This window comes from Kogia breviceps, chromosome 3 (assembly GCF_026419965.1).
Source record: "Kogia breviceps isolate mKogBre1 chromosome 3, mKogBre1 haplotype 1, whole genome shotgun sequence".
Taxonomy (NCBI): Eukaryota; Metazoa; Chordata; class Mammalia; order Artiodactyla; family Physeteridae; genus Kogia; species Kogia breviceps.
In genome coordinates this window covers 13806363-13829400 of record NC_081312.1, presented here as the reverse complement: position 1 = coordinate 13829400, position 23038 = coordinate 13806363, and the positions used below count along the sequence as shown (strand labels likewise).

The following is a 23038-nucleotide window of genomic DNA, read 5'->3' as shown; positions in this document are numbered from 1 at the left end:
CAAAACGAAAAGACAACCCACAGGACGGGAGAAAACATTTGCAAACAATGTGACCGACAAGGGATTCATCTCCCAAAATATACAAACAGCTCATACATATAGCTCGTATTGATACAGCTCAATATCAAAAAGTAAACAACCCAATCAAAAAAAAAGAAAAAATGGGCACAAAATCTAAATAGACATTTCGCCGAAGAAGACATACAGATGACCAAAAAGCACATGAAAAGATGCTCAGCATCGCTAATTATTAGAGAATTGCAAATCAAAACAACAATGAGGTATCAACTCACACAGGTCAGAATGGTCATCATCAAAAAGTCTATAAACAATAAGTGCTGGAGAGGGTGTGGGGAAAAGGGAACCCTCCTACACTGCTGGTGGGAATGTAAATTGATACAGCCACTATGGAGAACAGTAAGGAGGTTCCTTAAAAAACTAAAAATAGAACTAACATATGACCCAGCAAATCCACTACTGGGCATATACCCTGAGAAAACCATATTTCGAAAAGATACATGCACCCCAGTGTTCACTGCAGCACTATTTACAATAACCAAGACATGGAAGCAACCTAAATGTCCATCAACAGATGAATGGATAAAGAAGATGTAGTGCATATATACAATGGAATATTACTCAGTCATAAAAAAGAGTGAAATAATGCCATTTGCAACAACATGGATGGATCTACAGATTACTGTAGTAAGTGAAGTCAGAGAAAGAGAAAGACAAACACCATATGCTATCACTTATATGTGGAATCTAAAAAATGATACAGATGAACTTATTTACAAGGCAGAAACAGACTCACAGACTTAGAAAACAAACTTATGGTTACCAAAGGGGAAAGGTGTGGGGTGAGGAATAAATTAAGAGGTTGGGATTAACATATATACATTACTATATGTAAAATGGATAATCAACAAGGACCTACTGTATAGCACAGGGAACTCTACTCAATACTCTGTAATAACCTATATGGGAAAAGAATCTGAAAAAGAATAGATATATGTATAACTAAATCATCTTGTTGTACACCTGGAATTAACACATTTTAAATCAACTACACTGCAATATAAAATAAAAATTAAAAAACAAAACAAAAATAAATTTTAAAAGAATAAAAAGTTCTTTTATAATCATTACCCTGATGCTGGGTACCCAGAAGATGTCCAATAAATACTGGTTAAGATAAATTACAAGAGCAACACTCCCCTGTAAACATGCCACTTCACTCTCCCAAAATAAAAGGATTAACCCTTGGCCTGTTATTCAAGTCAGTACCATCCCTCATCATCAGTTCCAACCATATTTCCCAAGGTGCCTCCTTACACCTCTACATTTCCAGACAAATTGAACTATTTGCAGTTTTTTGCAGAGGTCTCATGTTTTCCTCCCTGCGTGCCTTTGAAGGCCCTGGAATGCTCTTCCACTATCTCTTTGTCCAAATCCTACCCTCTTGAAGACCTGTCTCCAAAGTTAGCTCCTATATAATGCTTTCTTTGAACTTCCCCACAGAAGTCATTATTCCTCTGGTTCACCTGTGTCATCTATAACATCCCACCTTGTATGTACTGTTACTTTCTTGTTAAGTACCTACTATTGGCCTGTACATTCAGCTAATATTTATCGAACACCTACTATACTTTGGGCCTGTGCTACGGATTAACGATGCTGCAATGAACAAACACTGTTTCTGACTACACGGATGTTACAGTCGAGTAAAGGATGACCAAAATTACACTAATTATATAAGAAATTACTCACAATTATGAGAAGTATACCAAAAAAAGAAATGTAGGAATTACGACAGGATACGATAAAGGTGTCAGACAGCTGGACTCTGCCACATAAGGGCATGATTTAGGATTAAATTACAATTCACTATATGCCACAGTTTTTAACAATGCAGCTCTGGGAACGCTTAAGGCTTAAATAAAATATGTAATGCCATTACCTGACCTACAGTCGACCCTCAATAAATAAATGTTAGTTCTTATTCCCAGCAGCTGTGCCCATCTGCAGAGAAACTGTGTTTGATTAGCCTTTGGATCCTAATTCTCTACCTCTTGGTCTGCCAAAAGATATGGGCCCAATAAACAATTCAGAAATAAGGAGAACAGAGAAGGGGAAAAAAAGCTGTTATCACAACACCCAGCATTTGCATTAGGAGTCTCCCCGAAATGTGGAGTACCACTGTTTCCATTTTACAGGTGAAGTAACTGAGGCTGGGCGGAGAAAACGGGGCTCAACAATATGATTACAGGGAAGTCCCAGCTCCGAAGCCCCTCCTGGTATTTCTCCTTCTGGACTCTACAACTCTAGCCCAGAAACCCGGACGGGTGCCGCTGCTCCTCCCACAAGGCTTTGCAGCACCGCGGAGAACTCTGGGATACAAATGAATAAACAAATCCAAGGCAAGGGCGAGACCTGGGCCCGAGAAACTCCGCCCTAAGCCGGCCAAGTACCTTCTTCATCCCTTTTGTGTGCTTACCTTTCCTGGGGCCCCCGCTCTCGGGCTCCTCACTAACACCCGCAAAGGCGGGGAACAGCGCCATGATCACAGGCCGCACCGCCTTTTCACTCCACAAAAATGGCGGCGGGAAGCCGAGGCCGGTAGTAAGGCCCTTGCGGTCGCTGTGCACTCTGGGAAGTGTAGTTTTCCCGTCGGTCCTTTGGCCTGGACCCCAACCGCGGGGGCGGGGCGGAATTAAAGGGGACGGGGCGTGGTGGGGGAAGGGCGGAAGGGAGCACCTCCCAGTAATTAGTACCATCAGACTTTTGTGAGAACCGGAAAATGCTGAGACTGGAGGTGCAACTGTTAGAGCACAAAGTTCAAGGAAGTTGGGATTCTGATTTCACCCCTGAGTTCACACCATGGCTTCCTAACTGAGTCAAATCAAACTCCCTAAGCTTCAGTTTTGATGAAATAAAGATTTGTATTTTAAGGCAAGATAAAAATTTAAACAAAATTTTTCTCTGCCCATTTGTACCTCCTCCCTCCCGTCTAGTGTGCATTGTGCATCTGCATTATGCATTAACCAGACCTCCCCAATGGCAGAAATACCTGCTAAACCATAAAGATCAACTTTTCTGGGCTTCCCTGGTGGCGCAGTGGTTGAGAATTAGCCTGCCAATTCAGGGGACACGGGTTCGTGCCCCGGTCTGGGAAGATCTCACATGCCACAGAGCAGCTGGGCCCGTGAGCCATGGCCACTGAGCCTGTGCTTCCGGAGCCTGCGCTCTGCAACGGGAGAGGCCACAACAGTGTGAGGCCCGCATACCGAAAAAAAAAAAAAAAAAGATCAATTTTTCTTTTTCTGGTGCCAGCTGGGTAATTCCTCAGGAGATAACATTCCTTTCTCAATCCTGTAAGGGGTCACCTATTACCCACCACTCACACTGTATGTGTAGGCACCTTTGGTGAACTTTATGTACAATGCCAATATGTCACTTCCCTTAAAGATAGTGATTGGTGCAGAACAGACTGGTCAGACAACCTGGGGAGAATACTGGGCCACACCTTATGGAAGTTCTTGGCTTAAATACATATTTATGAATTAATGTTACTAGCTATATTAACTTGTTTTCTGTCTATTCTATAAGATAATTGTTTCATGCATTACCAAATGTGTGACTGAGTCTCAGATAAAATTAATGATGAATAGATGCCTTGAAGTGATTGATCAAATACATAGTTCTGTAAGATCAATGATTGTAATAGTGTAACTCTAGATACGGGAAAAAGCAACAAGAGGGAACCATTTCCTGGACCATAGAAGACTGGTAAGACAGGCAGTCCAGAGGCTTTTGGTTACTGTTAAAGGGGCCTAGTCCAGTAACAGTACCTTGAGGGGCCTAGCAATAAAATGTTTGCTTGACCTGGGAATGAGCATTCCTGGCACATTGGGACAAAGTGGTCACGAAATGCCTCCCAAACCTTGGTCAAAATTAAGACCAAAAGGGAGGGGATTGTAAAATAAAGAATGTCACCCACCATCCAGTTCTACAAGAATCAAGTACTAGCCACTGCAGCCACTGAAAGGAATCCCTGAAAGGAATTCAGGGCAAGCATCAGGATGAGGCACTTTGTGCTCTGGGAGAACTGATAGAACTGGCCCTCAGATAGTTAGATATTTTCAGGTGACAATTTTATGAACCCAGTTTCTGGAACCTTCCAATACTTAGAAAAGCACTAAAACCATTAACTAAGATATTTTTCCTCCCAAATAGCAGTAACCTTCTATCAAGATGAGAGTTTGCTTGTAACCCTTCACCAAAATCACATACATTCTGGCCTCCTACTTTATCTCTTCAGATCAGTTCTCAGAGCTGTCTGGGAGATTGTCTCCTGTATTATAATCCTCAGTTTGTCTCAAACAAAACTTTCCATTTCTTTCTTAGATTGATAATTGATTAATTTTTTTGCGTGGACAGTTTCTTCTGCAAAATGTTTTGAAGGTTAAATTAGCATAGAGGTAAAATGCTTAGGCTTGTGCCTGGCTCGTGGAAAGCACTTAATACAAGTTAGCTATTATGTGAGTTGTGACTTCAAGTCTGACTCAAAGCCTTGTGAAATATCCAAACTTCAATCAATTTATCATTTTAAATATTTTAGAAATACAAAAGAATTCAAGGTCCTCTCAAGTTCAAAGGTCTTTGCTGGTTAGAAAATATATTTACCCACTTATGAAGTATTCTTGACTTTAAAAAAATTGAATCTGAATCTAATGAAGACTGCTACCAGAAATATATGGGTAAAAGAACAATTTAAAGAGCTCATACCACCTAGAAGCAATCAGCCAAATTCAGAGTGTAGGAAATTATAGAAAACAACCCAGTTTCTTCAACGAATCAACATCTTTAAGGGGGAGGGAGATTGAAATAGATTAAAAGATCTTAGAGATATATCAACCAAATGCAATATACGGCCTCATTATGATTCTGGTGGAAGGATTGTAAAAATTCTTTTTTTAAGACGGAGAAATTAGAAGTCGACAGAATATTAGATGACATCAGGTAATTCTTATTAATTCTGTTAGATGTACTAATGTACTAATGCCACTGAGGTTACTTTTTTAAAGTTCTTATATATCAGAGATATATAGTGAAGTATTTGCAGATGAAAATAAATAAATGAAAATATATCTGGGGGGGAGGTGGAGTCCCAGGGAGTTCAAAGATCTTTAGTTAGGAAACAGATTAAGAGTGGGAGATGCAAATCAAATCAAAGGATGGATGGACTCTTGTGAAAGCTGCAGACCTGTGTGAGAATTAGGTTGTGTGCGTCCAAAACGAGCACCCTTCAAGTTTTGAAGGCCTCTACACAGTGCTTACAAAAAGAGACTTAGTATGACGATATGAGCAGCAAAAGTCTGCAACTTTCAGGTTCTACCAAAATCTCTGGCTCTAAGTTCCCTCAGTTAATCGGGGCAGCTTCTGCCTCCCTTAGCAGACCCCCATGGCTGCCGCCTTCCCCACTGCTTCGAATCCTTCCATTCCAGAAGAGCAACTAATGTGGAAGGGGTAGGAGACTCAGGGCCATAATAGTAACGTTTTTGTCATAAGAAGGAATCTGGGCATATTAGATATTTTTCTGTACTACAGATGGGGAAGAGAATTTGGCTTAAGAGACCCCTTATAAGCACAATTTAGAAGTGTGTAATCGAGTAACTGCTTTAGACTCCTGATTTTGAGTCGAAATATTATGAAGTTTAGGCAAAGTTTCAGACCATCGAATAATTTAAAGTTCACCATACTTTTAGGTATAACTGATTACCTTTGTAAAAATTAATACTTGAAGAAGATTGATGCATTGTCAGGTAACTGAATTACCCAAAGAGGAAATAAAATGTATTACATTTATAAATTTATATAAGATGCATAAATGCTAAGCCAAGGTCAGCAAACTTTTTCTTAAAGGGCCAGATAGTAAATATTTTAGGTTTTGTGGACCAGAGGGTCTGTGCCACAACTACTCAATTTTTCCACCGTATTGGGAAAGCAGCCAGAGATAATAAATGTTAAATGAATGGACATGGCTGTGTTCTAATAAAACTTTATTTACAAAAACAAGTGGTGAGCCCACAGGCCATCATTTGCCAATCCCAAAGAGGCCTGTATTACATTGGGAAGTGTTTCATTAGCTACCTTTATAAACTGAAGCAAACATTATTCAAGATCCCTAAAACTTATTGCTAAAATAACAAATGAAATATGTAATCTGAACTTGAACATTTAAGAACATTATTCTTCAATTAAAATATGTATTCCTTTATATCCAACAACCAGTTTTCAGGAAATGAAAGGACAAAGGAACATCATAAACACCACCAGGGAAGCCCCCTGCTTTCTTCAACAAATAAAGTGCAAGGGAAAAAAATAAAGCAAGGAGCCAAATGGAGACATGTATTAAAAGAGACTTGAGAGGCATATTGACCAACAGTAATGCACAGATCTTATTTGGATTCTGATTCAAACATACTGTATACATAAAATGATGACATTTACAAAACAGCTGAAAATGTGAACACTGGCTGGATATTCGATAAAATTAAGGGATTATCGTTCAAACTTTATAGACATGATAAATGTGTTATGGTTATATATTTTTTTAAATAGTCCATATCTTTTAGAAATACATGCTGAACTATTTACAAGTAAAATGGTATATGCCTAGGATTTGCTTCAAATATGGGAGGGAATTAATTGGTGAAGGTATGGTTGAAACAACATTGGCCCTGAGTTGATAATTATTAAAGTTGGGTAATATGAACATGGGGGTTCATACACTATTTTGGCCTTTTTTGTTAAGTATATTGAAATGTTTCATAATACAAAATTTTTAAACTGGAAATTTAAAAGCTTATTTTTTAAAAAACACAGCAGTGAAAAGGAACAAACTACTGATATGCATAGCAACATGAAAGAATCTCAAAATCTATGCTGAGTAAGAAAAGCCAGACACAGAAGAGTATCTACTGTATGACTCTGTTGATATATAATTCTAGAAAATGCAAATTAATATATAGTGACAGAAAGTGGATCAGTGGCTTCCTGGCTCTGGGAGTAGAAGGAAGGATATTCTGTGTGGTGCAAGGAGAATCTCTTGGGAGTGATGAAAATGTTCTGTATCTTGATTGTGGTGGTGGTGGTTTCATAGATGTGAACCATCTGGGTTTTTTTAAAGCTTAGAAACAACAAACTTGAATTTGTTGTTTCAATAAACTGAACACTAATCTTTTAAACCAGGGATCAGCCAACTTTCTGAAAAGGGTCACATAGTAAATATTTTAGACATAGCAGGATATACGGTCTCTGTGGCAACTACACTGAAATCTGAATTTCAAAAATTTTCATGTCACAAAATATTATTCCCCTTTCTATTTTTTCCAACATTTATAAATGTAAAAACCATTCTCAACTCATGGGCCATGCAAATCAGCGTGGGCCGATTTGACCCACGGCCATAGTTCACTGGACCCTTACAAACTTTTTACCATTAGACAAAAATAAAAGTAAACTTTTGAATAGTCTTTTCTGCACAGGAAAAACCACTCCAGAGAGCAGGAAACTAACTCACTTAACTATTATTATTATTATCACTATTATTTCACCCTATAGGCTGGGTATTTCCAGTGCCTTTGGCAGGGATTTCTTGGAATAAACCAACAATGTTTTCAAATTATGATTTGGTTTTGTATGGAGCTTGACTAAAGGAAAAGAATGCACTGCTCAACTACTTCTAAATGTTGCTATTCTTTTTGTGTGTGTGTGATATGCGGGCCTCTCACTGTTGTGGCCTCTCCCGTTGCGGAGCACAGGCTCCGGACGCGCAGGCTCAGCGGCCATGGCTCACGGGCCCAGCCGCTCCGCGGCACGTGGGATCTTCCCGGACCGGGGCACGAACCCGTGTCCCCTGCGTCGGCAGGCGGATTCTCAACCACTGTGCCACCAGGGAAGCCCCATGTTGCTATTCTTTGTCGTAGAGATTACTCACTCTGAATTGATACGTTGCTGTTCTACGTCTGTCACACTTTCTAATGTACTCTCATTTAGCCTGTCTCACAGACCTTGATCACCCTTGGACACCAACAAGAGTGAATCTTTTCTCCAAAGCTGGGAGAAAAAGATGTGGGGCAGGGGGTGTTGTGCAGGAGAGATATATGAAAGGGGGCTGTATTTTAGTTGCAGAAAAGTTGGATGAGAGAGGTTATTCAATCTTGATCTCAGAAAAGTGGGCAGTCAGACTGGCCATGAAGAATGAAGAAGACACGGGCATGGGGTAGGGGCTGAAAACCATAGAAAACAGCCTTTAAACAATGTCATAGAAGACACAACATGAACAAAAGGATTGCCAGGATTGCAGTTAGACACCAAGTAGGTAGGTATAGGTACTCAGTACTTGTTTGTTGCCAAAACAGCACCTACAAAATTCCCATTTACTTTTGGAGAAGGATATTATAGAAAAAAGAATAGGTAGTGGACACCTTTTGTTTTGCTTAATTAGTACCCTCTTTTCTGAATCCACAGGTCATGTTAGTACAATATGGCCTTACTGTCCTGGCCCCATCTGATTGGTCAGGGTAAGGTTGTGACCCAACTTGGCCACGTCTTTAGTTGGTCAGTGTTCAACCCAGCTCTGACCCAATCCAGGCGAAGCAAAGTTCTTTTCCAGGAATTTTGGAGCTAGAACTGAGAAAGAGAAGCTGGTCTCTCTTTGTGTGTCTGGACTGCAAGATATAATAGCCCAGGAGCTGGTAGACAAGTAGAGGAAACCTGCTTGTAGAGAGAGAAGGATGAAAGCAGATGTGAGTTGGAGAAGAGGGGTACGGAACTCTAATTCTAGTTGTCCCTGGAGCCTCAGGTCTATGCTTGGGTTCCGGAAAACAGCCCAATATCCCTTTCATGTATCCCTCATTTCAGTTAAACAGATTCCAGTTGACTTTCTGTCACTCACAACCAAGAGTCCTATATGATACAGAATAGCCCCCGCTCTCAGCAACTAGAGAAAACCTGCGTGCAGCAGCGAAGACCCAGTGCAGCCAAAAATTAAATAAATGAATAAATAAATTTATTTTAAAAATAACCACAACCCTCCCAATGCCCTCCTTTTTCCCTATAAAATAATGTTCTTCTCCTTTGTTTATTGGACATGCCTATGGCTTTTGCTATAGCTTGTTTGTCCCGAATTGCAATTCCTCCACTATCCCGGAATAAACATATTTGCTGGTTGAATAACTGACTTTTATTTTTAAAACATTGGCCTATGAAGAACATGTAAAAGCAAACTCTTTTCATCTTAAGAAGAAAGGAATCTTCACCCACTAACTCAGGCAAACTGGAGAAACAGGTCTATCAACTCATTCAATCTTAAGGAATTTTCTGTTAGTCCCTATGAAGTAAAAGAAAGAGAATGTGCCTTTGGAAACCAGAGATATCAACAAGGAAATAAAAGAGCCTGAGCCATTTCATTGCTGTGATCTGCTTTCCATTTTTTTTTTTTTTAAGAGGAGGAAGGGATGGCATGTCTTAGGTTGGAATGCCTTAATACGTGGACACAACCCCAAGCAGTAGTTCTTCAGTCATGGCTAAAGTGGCTATTTCTGCCTAATCGCAGTTCACATACTCAAGAATCTGTCTGAAATATGTAAAGTTTTGAGAAGTTGTGTAGAAATTACGGAAGAATGTCGGCAACAACGCTCGGTAATGACGTTAGCATTTAGAAGAGTCTCTAGGAGGAAACTCAGGTTTACTCTTCTATAAGGAGGGTTATGTGGTCAGGCTGAGGGCATTACCTAAGAGCTTTGGATAAAAGGGATTATAATCAGAGTTTTAAAAGGTTAAATGAATTTTCTTGTGTAGCTTACTCTTAAACTAGCCTTTCTTCCCAAAATGCCGTGAATTTTCAGTCTCCGTTATGATTAGAGCTCTTCCAGAAAGTGATATGTTTTATGTTATACTGATAATGAAAGGGATCAGTGAAAAAACATAAGCCTTTTATTTTTTTAAGTAATTTTTAACAAGCAAATAGTGAAATCCCTACTAGTCAGGCTGCCTTTCTTTGACTAGGAAAGTGACATTTTTAAGAACTGGTTGGTCCCAGTTTCCATTCAAAAACTCCTTTATCCTATTGACTTTTCCTGGTGATTCTCCTGGCTTGTGGCAGCATGTCTTTTAAGTATGGGGCAAGAGTGGCTGGTTTATCTCCTCCCCTTCTTACTCCCATCTTTGCCTCTCTTTTCACTGCCTCCGCTCATTGCCAAAAGGAACAAAAATTTTTTTTCACCTGTAAATTTCCAGTTGCAAATGAAAGTATCTACATTAAATTGGTTTCACCTTGTGCCCACCTATTTAGGAGTACAGAGAGGAATTATCCCCTCCTACCATTTTAAGCATGCAATACATGCTTGATACAAAAAAAAAAAAAAAAAAGTTTTAAACACTGGAAAGTATAAAGAAGATGGGGAATCATTGCCCATATTTTCATTACCCAAAGACAAATACTGTTTTGGGGTATTTCTACAGAGGTCTTTTCTTTCTTTTATGTTTTTTGGGGGTCTTAGTTTATAGGTGTATTTCTTCATCATAATTGTGATTACTTTTCCTCCTAATATTCTATATAAGCATTTCTCGGTTCTACTACAAACCTCATAAATATGCATTAGATGCATAATATTTCATCCAATGAAATATTCTACTTAACCACTTCCTACTTCTAGATATTTAGCAAACCTTACTTCTTGTGTCATCTCATCAGTGTTAGCCGTGAGTTTTCCAAAACATGAATGGCTGGGCAGGATTGTCAGCAACAAGATCTTAAGTGGTAGCTCATCCACCAGTAGCCAAGAAAGGATGTTTGTAATGAGGAACTGCCACAGTGCTGGAGCATGAAGAGTGAGGTGGCGAAAATGGCAGCAAAAAAGGGCAAGAGGACACTTTCTAAAACGACAAATATAACTTCAAATAATGTAGGCAAAACTCCATGAAACGTTCACTCGGCAGTCACTACATTACGTGCCAACAGGACATACAGACACCTCAACAAACAAAGTGCAAAGATAATCTCTAAACGAACAAGGAGTACTAGCAGCATTGGGGAGGTGGGGATTAACTCTGCCTGGGAGGGCTCCACAGAGGTGGAGCTGCTCACCTAGGTCTTGACGAATAAGGAGTTCCCTGGCTAGACAAAGGAGAAAACACATGTAGACAGAGGAAATAGCATGTGCAGAAGTCCAGTTTCTAAAACAGCAAGGTGTGTTCAAGGACTCTCAACCAGGGCTCTGTAGCTGCACTGAAGTGAGAGAGGCTGGGGTCACGTCCTGAAGAACCATGATGACCTGTGTGGTACAGTAAGGAATTTGTCTGGCCCTTGTGTCTAGTCCTATCTCAGTGGTAAACACTAAATCCTTGGCATTTACTGAGTGATCCTTTGTTGTTCATGGTGGCCCCTGACCACACCTGGGTTTATGCTAACGAGATGACTTTCCAGCATGACTGTCATGACATAGACCAGTCTTGCTGGAAAGATCAACCATGTGATTAGAGGCTTGGGCATCTGAGCCAGCCAACCTCTAGGGAGTGGAAGGAGGCTGGAGACTGAGTTCAATCACATGGCTGATAATTCAATCAATCATATCTATGGAATGAAACCCCAATAAAACTCGAGACCCCATGACTCCAGTGAGCTTCGTGGTCTACAAATACATCAAATATGCAAGGAGGAGGGTGCCAGAAAAGTGCACAGAAGCTCTACATCTGGCTATAAAACTATAGTTGTAAGTACAGTAGTTTCTTGAGAGTTTTATGAGTTGCTCTAGGTGGTTGAGGGCACCCCTGAATTTGTAGCCAATTGGTCAGAAGTGCAGGTAGGCTGGGGGCCCCTGAACTTGTGACTGACATCTGAAGGAGAGCAGTCTTATCAGGGACAGTGCCCTCCACCTGTAAGTCTGTGCAAACTTCAGGTGATCTGCATAGGAATCACACTGCAAGGTTGCATCCTGGGAAGAAATGTGGACCTGATTTTGAAGGATTTTAAGTAAAGGGACATCACATATTTGTGTCTTAGGAAAATCACCTCTGTGCTGTATGAAGAGTGGATTAGACAGGGAAAAATATGAAGGGAGGGTTTTATGGATTGCTGGGAATCGGGCAGGAACAATAAACTAGGCCAACATACAGCAATCAGGATTGAAGATGAATTACCAAAAATCTCTGAAATAAGTGTGTGGAGGAGAAGATCAAAGAGCAGCATCCCCCGGGGTTGGCTCTGCAAGAACATGCCCAACCTATCATGGAATGAAGATCGCAGTTTATTGGAAACATCACTTTCGATTATCACAAACTAAAAGATTTGGATCTTTTAAAAAAGAGCAAAAGGATATATTTTTCTTTTGAGTCTTTAGGAAGAGTTTAAAGATACAGAATAATACAACGAATGATTATGTGCTTACCCCTGCCCCCAATTAGCTCGTGTAAATATTCTCTTCTTAATTAGTTCTATTTGTGCTTATTTGTTTTCTATTATAAATCAGTTGGGCTTCCCTGGTGGCGCAGTGGTTGAGAATCCGCCTGCCGATGCAGGGGACACAGGTTCGTGTCCCAGTCCGGTAAGATCCCACATGCCGCTGAGCGGCTAGGCCCGTGGGCCATGGCCACTGAGCCTGTGCTCCGCAACGGGAGAGGCCACAACGGTGAGAGGCCCTCGTACCGCAAAAAAATAAAAATAAATCAATCAGTGGCTTTCGGCAGGGGGGCGGGGGGCAGGGGGGCAGGGGGGCAGGGGGGCAAGGGGGGCAAGGGGGGCGGGGACTCCCAGGGGACATTGGATGGTGTCTAGAGGTATTTTTGGTTGTCACAATTGGGGATGATACTGGCATCTAGTGAATACAGCCCAGAGGTGCTGCTAAACATCCTATAATGCACAGGACAATCCCCATAACAAAGAATTATCTGGCCCCGAATGTCAATGCTGAGGCTGAAAAATCCTGATTTAAATAAAAGAAATAAAATATTATAGATAAAGTTGAACTCCCTGTGGACTCTTCCAAACCCATTTCCCAACCACACTCTCCCCAAAGGCAGCCACTAACTTGAATTAGGTATAAGGACAGAGGATTTTTTTGGAGTTATTTTTTTCCAATTTCTTTTTTGCTAAATTCTTAGGGTTCAACCCTTTGAAAATTTTTAGTTAATTCTCAGTGTCTCCTACAGGAATGAAAGTACCCACATACACACCACTGTGCCATCAAAAAAGTACAATTGTAAAGGTGCTGCCTTTACACACACACACACACACACACACACACACACACACACACACAGACCCAGATCCATCCCCTTACCACTGTTAATCTGTGCTGCCCTCTTTCTCAAGCTAGGCTGGGTTGTCCACCTAAAAGCAGGAGAGGAGATGGTACTCTCCTTTATTTACGGTGGTAAAAAACAAGACCATGAAAAACCATTGCCAGAAATAAGATTAGACACAGTGCTAGACATGCGTCAGCCTTGACCAAAACATAACAAAAAACTCTTCTTCATTCAGTCTCCTTTGACACTGCTACTAGCAGTCCATCCTACAAGATCATATGGTTGACCCTTTTACAGAATATAGTAAGTGTTTAATAACATCTGTTGGAACAGGGTCACTAAAAGCAGGCTTATTAAGCGAGGATGATCTAATTCAAGTCATAGTCTTACAAAAAACTTACAAACAGATGTTTGTGTTACAAACAGCTTATGAGAATTTGGGGTTAATACTGAAATGATGCTTCAATGCAAAAAAAAAATCAACTAAAAGAAATGAAAAAGTTATCAAAAAGATGGAGAACAAAAAATAGCTCCTTGTTTTTTATCTAAAAAAATAAAAAGCAGGGCTTCCCTGGTGGCGCAGTGGTTGAGAGTCCGCCTGCCGATGCAGGAGACACGGGTTCGTGCCCTGGTCCGGGAGGATCCCACATGCCGCGGAGCGACTGGGCCCGTGAGCCATGGCCGCTGAGCCTGTGCGTCCGGAGCCTGTGCTCCGCAACGGGAGAGGCCACAGCAGTGAGAGGCCCGCATACCGCAAAAAAATAAAAATAAAAAAAATTTAAAAAATAAATAAATAAATAAATAATAAATAAATAAAATAAAATAAAAAGCAAAACTATCTTTTAACTGCATGCTAAGTACTATGCTTTATATTGGTGATAAACTATCACTCCAAGTGAGGGAAATATCATTCAAGATGCCTTCAAGGATCTCAAATGCTCGTAAAATGACATGGTGGGACAATGAAAGAGATATTTTTTTCAGTATAACTGCAGCAGAGATGAAATTAAAGACTCAATTGGTAGCAACACCCTTCTTCATCCCATCCAAACTATTGTTTATAACCTTGTAATAAGAGCTGAGAATGCCATTTAAAATAGTCCAACCAACTTACTCTACCAGATTTAAAATATATTGCTATAATAATCCACTGTAATTTATATGGATATGGCACTGGTTTAAAACTAGGTAGACATAATAGAATAGAGAGTATAGAAACAGAGTTTGATCTAGCATAAATATGGTATTTCATATCAGTAAAGAAAGTATGCATTATTCAACAAATGATCTTGAAATAAACTTTAGTTTGGAGGAAAAATTACATCATACCCCTAGTCCTTCTTAGTAGCAAATAAATTCTAGGAGGATAAAAGATTAAATATTTTTAAAACACATGAAAAACTAGAAGGAAATACAGGTATTTTTAAAATCTTGAGTCAAATGAGATCTTTCTAAGCATGACACCAAATTTAGAAATTCCCCAAAAAATAATTTTTGCTAGATTTAATTTTTAAACTTCTGAACTACAGAAAACTGTCACAAACAAATGTAAAAAGAGCAGTCATTTCTTACCAAAAAAACTAGGTCATCTGGACGAATATCCTTAAGACATATGAAGAGCTCTTATAAATGAATAAGGAAAATGTGACTCTCCCCGATAAAATGGGAAAAATGAAATAAAAATGCAATTCACAGAAGATTTACAAATAATCAGGTGGAAAGACAGCATCCCTATTGTCAAAGAAATGCAAATTTCACCACAATAAATGATGGTGACGATTTTAAGACTGAAAATACCAGTTTGTGCAGAAAGCAGATATTATTACACGCTGATGGTGGCAAGATACCTCGGTAGAAATCTTCTAGATGGATATTTGGTAGTATGTGTAAAAAGTTAAAGGAGAAGAGAAAATAGAGGGGAAGAAGGTTGAGTGGAAGAGATGCTGAAGGGAATACTTTTGAACTAGCCCTTCTCATGAAATTTATCTTAAAATTTATCTTAGATATGCTCCTAGGTCAAGGTGTCAGCAGGGTTGGTTTCTCCTGAGACCTCCTTGGCTTGCCGATGGCCACCGTCTCACTGTGTGTCCTCACGTGGCTTTGCTCTGGCTTTGTTTCCTCTTCATATAAGGATACCAGTCATATTGGATTAAGGCTCCACCCTTATTTAACATTAATTACCTCTCTAAAAGCCCTATTTCCAAATATAGTCACATTGAAGGTTAGGGCTTCAACATACGGATTTGGGGGAAACACAATTCAGTCTATTACAAACAGTGAAAAGTGGAAACAACCTAGAGGTCCAGAAAGTAAAATATTATGCAGCCTCACAAGCGATGAAGCCGATTGATATTTGTTAACATGGAAAGCTGTCACGATACATGACATTTTTTTTTTTTTGGCCGTACCCCACAGGTTAGGGGATCTTAGTTCCCTGACCAGAGATTGAACCCCTGCCCTCGGCAGTGAAAGTGCAGAGTCATAACCACTGGACCGCCAGGGAATTCCCTATGACACGTTTCTTAACAGGTTTTAAAACACTAGGTTAAGCCTTCCCGAGTGGCACAGTGGTTGGGAGTCCGCCTGCCGATGCAAGGGACACGGGTTCATGTCCCGGTCCGGGAAGATCCCACATGCCGCCGAGCGGCTGGGCCCGTGAGCCATGGCCGCTGGGCCTGCGCGTCCGGAGCCTGTGCTCCACAATGGGAGAGGCCACAACAGTGAGAGGCCCGCGTACCGCAAAAAAACCCCAAAAAACAATAGGCTTAGTATAACCACAGTTTTGGAAAAATATATATGTATATTTGCAAAAAAAAGTTTATGTACCCCAACGTAAACAAAGTGACATCTGGATAGTGGAGCTCTGAGAAAGATTCAATTTTATATTTTTATGAATAATAGAAAATGAATATTTTAACCTTTATAATAAAGGAGAAAAAAGTTATTTTCGAAAGGACAGTTCAGTCCCAAATTTATTTCTTCCAGGATTATTTAAATAAATTTCAAAGTCTGATTGCTAATTTTTTGCATAAATAATTACAAACTATGAGCCAAAGTGACTCTACAGGGTGCACCAGCGGAGGCCACTGATGTGAGGCAGATTACAATCTTGAGTGGAAGAGATTCATTTGCAGAAAAATTATGAACATAAAAAAGTGTTAATTAACCAACAGAATTTATGGGTGTGTTTTGTGGACACTGGCACTCATTCAATTTGATTATTGTAGCCTATCAAACTACATAATTTAAGCCAAAAGGCCCTGTTAGAACGGACAAATACACTGACAAATTTCAAAGACAATAGATTTTTTTTTAGCAGCTTGGAATCCTATGCACAATTTCAACACCAACCAAGTGGAATTTCACAAAAAACGTGCACTTTCACAACAAGGAAAAAAAACAATGTAACAGTATATGTTGGTTTAGTCCCTGATTGGTTTATCCACTAATTCAGTCCCCAGAGTGACAACTCTTTCCTTTTAGTGAAAAATCATCCCAATTTGCTACTTCTTTTGAGTTAGTTTTTGTATTTAAAGAATCAAAATTCAAGGCAGCTCCCTCAAATTCGAAGACCTCAGCAGTGAAATCACCTAGTGGTGATGGCCGTTCAGAGTAAGCAACATTCCCAGTGTAGCCCTCCCTTCTGCATTATTAGTGACGGTTATGTCGTAGACAGAATCTCCATAATGCAGCTTGATTTGCCTAAATAGAAGAAATAGATCTTTCTCTGTTAGAGTGGAAGTTGGCATCAAGGACAGAAATTCATCTCCTGATTTTTTGCCATCCTCAAACGTTTAGCTAACTGATGCATCAGAACAAGTGAAAGCATGTCTTTCAACCTCTCCTGGGATTATCAAGTAGCCGATTGCAACCTTTCACAATCCTTCAGCATAAGGGTTGCATAATCTTTGGGGCATTCTGCAGAATGTGCTGATAATGGTTTCCTCTCTGACATTCAAGTTAATTCTCACTATTGAATCTTTAATACTTAAAAAATGTGTTGCTTAATTTGTTCATGAATCAGTGGTTTAATAAATGCCGGCATATATATTTAATTATGTTAATGTTTAATATCTTTTTTGAGCAAAGTGCATTAAAAATTAAAATAAAATTAATTCTCACTTTCCCATTCTTACACTGTAGGTAATGTTATTTTACACTGTGCTATACTCTTCTACAAATTGATGTTCAGTGCTTTGAATTAATGAACTTTGTGATTTATTTACTGGCTGGGGTATTATTCATTGCTTTTTCAATTACTGTAAAACTTTATACATCATGGCATGCGACTGAGCAATTGGATGAATAGTACTGGGGGAGTTTTTCTTTTAAAAGGGATCATGTAGTAAAGACAGAAAACTAAATTAGCATCTCTAATATGCCAGCCAGCGACACTGGGCGCCGTGTTAGTGGGCTTATGAATGACCTTCCAGAAGTGAAGCTTTCAGAATCAGAACGTTCAGGAAAACCTGATCTCCTGCCCTTGAATAACTGCAAATGTTCATGGCGAACCATTATCGTCCACAGAAATAAAAAGCAAGAATCTCTAGGATACAGTATATTAGCAAGAGGCTGAGATTTTGAAAGTACTGACGTCGTATCATCCTATCAATTTTTAGAACTGCCAGAAGTGATGGTATGCTTTGCACCTACACCTAAATGTGTCCCATGCATCTGACTTCTTTCCATATTTCTTTTAGTCAACACTGACAAGATTCCTAGCCCTGCCCTGGGCTCTAAGGGCTGAGGGAACATAACACAGAGACATTCCCCCAGGGTTTGTTTTGCTTGTTTGTTTGTTTTAATCTCTTGAAAACCCTGTGTCATTCCCAGGAGGAGCATCCCATGTAGTGCATGGCTCCAGCTGGAAAACTCAAGGTGAGGCCAATGTGAGGAAAGGCTAGAGGGGGCCTCACCGAACTGCTCCCACAATCACAGAAGAGAGAGAAGCACAGTGAGAAGCCAGAAGCGGAGGACACGGCAACAGAAGCAGCAAACAGGCTCACTGGGAGTCCAGACTCGGCACCGGCGAGCCACTGCCTGTGAAAAACCCACAGGCACATGGGGCCCAGGTTCCTTCCAGCCAGCTTGACCCACTCTGTTCATGACCCTCAACCTACAGGAACTTCACATGTGCCAATAGAAAGGGAGGCTTTGCACCTGGCATGAGGGATTTTACTATTCAAAAGGAAGGACAAAGGGAGGGAGGAAAGACCTGTTATCGCCTCAGAAAAATGGGCCTGATGACAAGACCCTGCACCACAAATACCCCAGAAGCCCGGGCAGCCCCTCACTCACTCAGGCAATTTGAGACCAGACCACACAAAACACCGGAAGGAAGCCTGTGCTTGAGACAAGGGGTAGCCATGTAACTAATAAGCATTTATTAGTCCTGTGCATAGATATGCAACATACCCATCACAAAAAGAGACTTCAAACTCTAATTTTAGGAATTTTATCCCTGTCTCAAAATAATAACCTCTGTTTTCTGGAATTTTCCTCATTCTGTTCTGGCATCTCTTAGTTGGTCGATCTGCCCGCATCCCTTTGGTCACCTCCCATTAGAACAGGTCCCCCTCCACCCCGCGCCCCGCCCTCCAGGGGCCATTGCCTCCTCCGGCACAGGGCTGGTCGCAAGTCACTGTTTGTCATACAAGCATCCGTCTGACCTGACCCCTCATTTCTTGTCCCCCACCCTGTTTCCTGCTTACGGCCTCTCCTGACCCTTATACCTGATGCTCAGGATGCCTTCTCTGGCTCTTAGCACTGTCTTCTGCTTCCTCCTTGATTTCAACCCAGCCCTTTGATGAGGCCTGTCTAAGCCCCTCCAGGAGCCCCTTACCCAGGACAGGTCCCCACCAAGCCAGCCCTGGTTCCTCCAGCTGAGCAGACCAAGACAGTTCTGGAAATTTTGCTTTTGGGAGTCAAGGAGGAAATCTTATTTTGCATCAACATTTATTGTAAATAACACCTGTAAAAACTGGTGGATTTCTTGTCTGATCTTTCCTCAGTGATGCAGCATGGTACCTCAGGGTCCTCCTTCCAAACATCAGTGAAGGTTGCACAGCGCTACAGTTCATCCAATATGGTTCATCCACTAATAGGACCAGACACTGGAATCCTTGGCTTGAGTCACCTCTCTTGTCATTTGATGTTTTCTGATAAGAGACAAGTGCTGTAAAAATAAAGAAGCAACGGCATTCCAGTTGTTGCAAGTTCTGGGGAGCAGGGGGCTTTTAGACTTCCTATGCCATAACCATCCAAATGGATCCCAAAAGTTATGTAGCTCCTGGAAAGTGTCACAAACAATTATCTTGGTAAGTAAATCACTCTGCCCAGAAGTACCCACAAAATCCATTTTTTTAACGTCTTTATTGGAGTATAATTGCTTTACAATGGTGTGTTAGTTTCTGCTTTATAACAAAGTGAATCAGCTATACGTATACATATATCCCCATATCCTCTCCCTCTTGCGTCTCCCTCCCACCCTCCCTGTCCCACCCCTCTAGGTGATCACAAAGTACCGAGCTGATCTCCATGTGCTATGTGGCTGCTTCCCACTAGCTATCTTACATTTGGTAGTGTATATATGTCCATGCCACTCTCTCACTTCGTCCCAGCTTCTCCTTCCCCCTCCCTGTGTCCTCAAGTCCATTCTCTACGTCTGTGTCTTTATGCCTGTCCTGCCCCTAGGTTCCTGAGAACCTTTTTTTTTTTTTTTTTTAAGATTCCATATGTATGTGTTAGCCTACCGTATTTTTCTTTCTGACTTACTTCACTCTGTATGACAGACTCTAGGTCCATCCACCTCACTACAAGTAACTCAATTTCGTTTCTTTTTATGGCTGAGTAATATTCCATTGTATATATGTGCCACATCTTCTTTATCCATTCATCTGTCGATGGACACTTAGGCTGCTTCTATGTCCTGGCTATTGTAAATAGTGCTGCAATGAACATTGGGGTACATGACTCTTTTTGAATTATGGTTTTCTCAGGGTATATGCCCAGTAATGGGATTGCTGGGTCATATGGTAGTTCTGGTTTTAGTTTTTTAAGGAACCTCCATACTGTTCTCCATAGTGGCTGTATCAATTTACATTCCCACCAACGGTGCACAAAATCCATTTTAAAGTCTCTGCTTTCAGGTTATCTGAAGAGCCTGTATGGAGAGACCTAGCATAGGTTGTAGTGAACAGAGGGTGTAGGTTCCAAGAAAGTCATGACATGTGCTCAGTTCTGGCCAGAGTGGCTCATGGCTATACTATGGTCAGTGCCAGCTGAGACCCACTCAGGACCCTGCATGGCCTGCCCAATGACCTCCAGAACTTTTGGGAAGGTGGCAACAGCATGGGAGGGTGACTGAGGGAAGATTCAGGGATGTGTCCCACCCTTAGTGTCTGAAATAGGTGTGATTTTTTGGCTCCAGTTAGAACTGGTGAATTCCCCAAATCCAAATGTCAGAGTGGTGATTTCTTGTAGAGAGTGGATGGCAGCCCTGGATATTTGGGGAACTAACCATATCATTTTCCCTCATCTCTTCTGGGAGAGCAGTCTACTTCTACACATCTGAGCCCAGGAGATCAGTCTCCAAAAAGCCCCACCTTGAGTGAAGGTTACAGGGTCAAAAGATGCTGCTGCTTTGGCTGCCAGCTGGGGTGATGTAGGCAGAGAAGCTGGGATGCGGAGGCATGCTATTCTGACCTACAACTGCTTCCCTTGCAGCCTGCAGACACTGCGAAAGCAATTTTGAAAATCTGAGACATCTTGCTGTTATCTGTTCATCTTAAGCTTATTTTGATAACTATAATTTTATTTTTTAAAGCATTTATACCCTTTTAAAAATTTATTTATTTATTTGGCTGCTCTGGGTCTTAGTTGTAGCACACGGGATCGTCATTGCCACATGCAGGATCTTTGTTGCAGCATGAGGGATCTTTTTTTTTAAATTTTATTTATTTATTTATTTTTGGTTGTATTGGGTCTTCGTTTCTGTGCGAGGGCTTTCTCCAGTTGTGGCAAGTGAGGGCCACTCTTCATCACGGTGCGCAGGCCTCTCACTATCGCGGCCTCTCTTGTTGCGGAGCACAGGCTCCAGACGCGCAGGCTCAGCAGTTGTGGCTCACGGGCCTAATTGCTCCGCAGCATGTGGGATCTTCCCGGACCGGGGCTCGAACCCCTGTGCCCTACATTGGCAGGCAGATTCTCAACCACTACGCCACCAGGGAAGCCCACATGAGGGATCTTTAGTTGCATCATGCGGGATCTTTTAGTTGCAGCATGCTAACTCTTAGTTGCGTCACGTGGGATCTAGTTCCCTGACCAGGGATCAAACCTGGGCCCCCTGCACTGTGAGCGCAGAGTCTTAACCACTGGGCTACCAGGGAAGTCCCTAATAACTATAATTTTATTTTTAAAATTTTTTATTTTAATTTTTATATATGTTATTTTTTGTAGTACACGGGCCTCTCACTGTTGTGGCCTCTCCCGCTGCGGAGCACAGGCTCCGGAAGCACAGGCTCAGCGGCCACGGCTCACGCGCCCAGCCGCTCCGCGGCATGTGGGATCTTCCCGGACCGGGGCACGAACCCGCGTCCCCTGCATCGGCAGGCGGACTCGCAACCACTGCGCCACCAGGGAAGCCCATAACTATAATTCTAGATGGTCATCTTTTATCCTGATCTTGAGTCTTACATCTTACATTTAATTTTTAAGCTTCGTAATGAATATTAATGAACTAATTTACTTAGGGATTCACCTAGAGTCTATTTCTTTATGTATCGCTTTTATCACAGTGATCTCAAACACTTCTAGGAAGATTACCCACATAGTGCCCCCAGCGTTTATGCTGGGAAATACTTGACTGCTTTCTGCTTATTGTTAATTCAGGAAACCTGTTCATTCTCAAAATATAAACTCTTGCGATTGAATCAAATGACTCAGCTCTCCCCCTCCAGCCATGCTGCCTGGCCTTTCCTCACAGCTCCAGACAGGTGTCCAGTTGTCTTGAGCACAACCCCGCTCACCTGTCCTGTTGTACGAAACTAAACGTGTTCCCTTCTTTTCCAGAGTCTCCCTATTTACTCCCACCAGTTAGACTGTGCAAATATTCCTGTGTCCTTTGGGGATCCCAAATCACCTACTGGACCCATGAACCAACCCTCCAAAATCACACATAATATGTGGTACCTGTGTGCATATTTTTCTGGGGATCACACCCATAGCTTTCATTATATTCTCAAAGGGCCCGTGACCCTCTCATCCAAAAGGATGGAAATGGTCTGTCACTGTCGTCGATACTGTCCTATGGTATACTCGCAAAAGTAAAACAGCCTCCTGGCCCTGCCTCCAGGGTCCTTCCAGTCCATTCAGTGCACTGACACCACCTCACTGATCATCAGTGGAAAACAAGGTTTACCTGCTTTAATTCTCTCCCATCCCCCCAGTCCACAGGAGCCTGAGAGCGGTGCCACCACACCTGTTTCACTCCTGATTAATTGCTTTCCTACCTAGAACACCTCCCCTGCCTCTCTCCACACACCCATCCACACCCCACACTTCAAGGCCCAGCCAAAGGCACGTCCCAGCTGAAGACCAGCCTAGAGGTCGGGTTTGGTTCCAGATGACAGGATACCTGAGAGGGGGTGTGGGCCTGGAGGTCTACAGAGCTGGAAAGGTCTGCATGGAGTTGAAAATCTTGAAAAAGGACGAGCTCTCCAAGGTTTCA

The 23038-nt window shown here is 41.5% G+C and overlaps 1 protein-coding gene across 2 annotated transcripts in view; it reads right to left on the bottom strand.

Annotated features, from left to right (window-relative positions):
• Positions 1 to 2595, bottom strand: part of NRDE2 (NRDE-2, necessary for RNA interference, domain containing) — a 46471-nt gene extending 43876 nt beyond the window's left edge. The window contains exon 1 of one of the 2 annotated variants that reach the window (XR_010839434.1): positions 2498 to 2593. Coding sequence is in view for 1 of the 2 variants with exons in the window: in XM_059059275.2 (XP_058915258.1) it covers positions 2498 to 2561 (64 nt within the window). In the remaining variant the exon portion in view is untranslated. Of the gene's footprint in view, positions 1 to 2497 lie in introns of both variants that reach the window. The other variant, XM_059059275.2, reaches the window with a different exon arrangement.
• Between the last annotated feature and the right edge of the window lie 20443 nt (positions 2596 to 23038).